Here is a 3,477-nt window from a genome sequence, read left to right as displayed (position 1 = left end):
AACAATCGTTTACATTTTCAATATAATCTTGTACATTTTCTATACATGTTCTTAAAAAATTTTGTACATTTTCTATACATATTCTTAAATGATGTTGTACATATTCTTAAATGATATTATAGTAAAAATTCAATTCTATTACCATAAAAATTTATTTGCCCACAACTGGGCAATATACTGTTTTCTATACAAATCCATATTAGCTTGTGTTAAGTCAGCCCTATTAGCACCGATTATAAAATATTCTACAAATTTAGCACAAAAAATGCCACAGTTAAGAGACTTGCCCTCTTGGAGGGTCCCCTTTCAATCTCTTCACTTCCCATTGCCCGTACTTGAACGTCTCATGTTGTTTGTCAAATCTGACAAAAATCAACATTGAAGGTATTGCTCTAGCCATGAGCTTGAGGTGACCATCAAGTATGTCGCCATTGATGTAGTTTGGCGGAGTCAAATACAAAGATTGTGCACCTCTCTAAATCGATGACCAGCATAAACTAGTGTTGTTTGATGTTGATTGGCCCAAATACAAAGTGAACATCCATCCACGCTGGCTTGTATTCTTCATATTGTCCAAGCACGTAGTCAATAAAGAAGTGAGAGTCTGCCCAAAACCTCAGGTGTGCTTTATGATCCAACCAGCATGCCACTTTGCCACCCTCCATTTCAATACCTCCTGATTGGATCTTAGAAGCGATACCCTTTGGCTCCATCAAAGCATCTTGGGACAAGAAAGATGTAAATACATGGTTGAGTGAAGAGTAGTTTCAACAAACATGTGAAATTTCAATACCGTGAAGCTCGAGTCAATCACCGTGAATCGACACGTGCACACGTTAGGTCTCGACTACAACTTCTGATGCACGTGCATCAAAAGAGAACCATAGTTTGGTCCCACAATGAAAAATATAAGTTTTTTGTGTGATAGCTTAAGAAACTTCTAAACGATCGATCTTGGTTAATGAATAAACAGAAATACTCACATCTCCAAGCACCCATGTATTCTGCTCAAATGTTTTGAAGAAATCCTTGGTCCTGAAGGTATATACCATCGTCTTCTCCTCGTTTTTTGTTTTATGATGGTTTTTCCATCTTCTGTATGCATTCCACAGAGTATACAGTCCTGATGGGGAAGTCAGGTACAGGGACCAAGGGGTTGGATTGACTGTAGCCGATTGGGGCTGAGAATCTCCCCTTTTCCCCCTTTTCACCAACTCAGATATGAACTTGGCTAGTTTTTTCCTTTTTCGGTGCTTTCAGTCATTTTTTCCTATATTTAAATTCTAAATTAATGGCAGTACAATATTAAGAAAACTAATTCATGCAATAGTCATACCTCGACTTTAGTAGCATCCTTCTGAGTTGACGTCACCACAACCTTGGTTGAATCCACAATGAAATGGCCCCTAAGACTGAACGCTTCAGTGGGGACTTCACTGATCGTCTCAACTAGCTATTCATTGACATGTTCTTCTGCATTAGTCTAAGGGGGATCATCTACACTATGGGTTTCTTAGTGGGTACAAGGGGGATCTTCTACATCAGTTTAAGAGGGATCATCATTATTACGAGGTCCCTCATTATTGTCACCATAACCATTATTATCATCACGAGGTCCCTTATTATTATTAATATCCTAAACAAATCAAACACACTCTTTTGTCAAGGGAGTTAATCAATCGTTTAAGAAAATCTAAACGATTGTCTACAAAATCTAAATGATCGTCTACAAAACCTAAACGATCGTTTAAGACTATTTAACTTATCATCTAGAAATGCATACCTCATTAAGACGATGGACAATCATATTTATTTCGTTTAATTGTTGGCCCATCAGATGATGTTGGACAGTAAATGTATCTACCATCTGATGGACCATGGTAGTCAAGTTCGCTAAATCTTTGAGAACTTCTTTAATTTCCTCTCAAAGAATCTTGTATGATTTGGAATGACGATGCTTTGAGGACTTTTGTTGCCTATGGTTCCGACTCTATTAGGTTATTAGGTTAGCCTGAACTGACATATGTGGTTCTGACTCTATACCTTGCACATTTTTAGATCTTTCTACATGGGGTTCATGCTCTTCGTGCCCCTCAAAGGACTCGTGAGTATCGATTGAGTGTTCAACCCCTTCAATCCTTCTTGCTCCAACAACAAGAACCACATTAAGTCCTTCTAGTCGGTCCTCCTTGTACCTTATCTCCTCTACACTATGTACAAGTCTCGACACAACAATAGTCTGTACATAAACAAATGAGCAAGTCAGAATGCATGAAACTATAAACAAATAAGCAAGTTAGAAGTGATCTTTTACTTACTTTTTTTTGGATGGAAAACTTTATTGCTCAATGATTTATAAGTTGGAGCACGAGAACAAGTCCATCTAAGAATTCTAGGAATTTCATCCTTGCTGACTTTGGTGACTATAGACTTACTTGATGTGGATAAAATTTCATAAGCCCAAACCTACGATATGGAAACTATGTTACACGTACATAACACGCAGGTTCAATGTATATTAAAGTGAATCGGAAAAAAAAGTACATACCTGGAAAGCAAGTACGAATCCCTTTATACAGTAATGTGAGGCCTGGTGATTACCTTTTGCTTTCTTTGAATTATATGTCTCCTTTCTGCGCTTGATAGTCTTCATGTTATTCAATGTACGTCGGTAAAAGAGGGAAGACCAGTCGTAATGTACAAAGATATTGAGGTCATCGACAATCCCAAATATATTCATATCGAACTGGGTTTTTTTGTCTTTCCCAATCATCACCATTTCAATAAATAGTGCCAATGCAACCTTGACAGCATCTTCGTCATTAGTAAAATTGAAGTTCTTGAATGCGGTCTCCACATCCTTGCAAGAACTATCCTTTCCATTTGGGTCCTTTAGTCCAAGAAGGAGTTCTCGCAGCCTTTCATCACTTGTTTCTCTTTCTACTATTTTCCTAATCGGCCACAACCCAGTTATCAAGTTAAAATCCTCTTGGGAGAATGTTACCTTCTTTCCTAGAATTTTGAATGATATAACATCTGGGTTCACATCTGCTACCTCCAGAAAGTGGTGCAAAAGTTGTCCATTAAAAACAAGATATATATCCAACAGTGGACTAAAGGTCATTTTCCTATACAGTCTCATCTGTTCTTTTGTCAACTTATTCTTAATCATAAGGGCAGTTTTGCGGACTTAGCAAGCGATTGTAGCAGGCAAAAATTTTTCAGCAGGGACAACCATCTTAACAATCTGTCAATTGTATACATTACAAGAATTAGTAAACAATCGCCATCGTACGAATCTGACAATCGTGTACATTACAAGAAAATCTAAACAATCGTCTAGAAAATCTAAACGATCGTCTAGAAAACCTAAACGATCGCATAACAAAAACTAAAAGATTGCATAATGAAAACTAAACAATCGCATAACAAATATCTAAACGATCGCACGATATAAACCTAAACAATCACACAATA

General features: G+C 37.2%; 1 protein-coding gene across 1 annotated transcript; it reads right to left on the bottom strand.

Moving 5' to 3' along the window:
- Window positions 1-274: 274 nt before the first annotated feature.
- Window positions 275-3,130, bottom strand: LOC150034342 (uncharacterized). The gene is made up of 5 exons (XM_090316680.1): window positions 2,549-3,130; window positions 2,338-2,466; window positions 2,044-2,239; window positions 531-721; window positions 275-475 (listed from the first exon to the last, which is right to left on the bottom strand). The coding sequence occupies exons 1-5, from the start codon at window positions 3,122-3,124 to the stop codon at window positions 275-277; spliced, it is 1,293 nt and encodes a 430-aa protein (XP_090172806.1). The 5' UTR covers window positions 3,125-3,130.
- Window positions 3,131-3,477: the final 347 nt, after the last annotated feature.

Source organism: Benincasa hispida, chromosome 8 (genome assembly GCF_027475165.1).
Source record: "Benincasa hispida cultivar pf3 chromosome 8, pf3_genome.v1.1, whole genome shotgun sequence".
In the NCBI taxonomy this organism is placed as follows: Eukaryota; Viridiplantae; Streptophyta; class Magnoliopsida; order Cucurbitales; family Cucurbitaceae; genus Benincasa; species Benincasa hispida.
The sequence above is the reverse complement of the archived record's forward strand: the minus strand, read 5'-3'. Positions and strand labels throughout refer to the sequence as shown.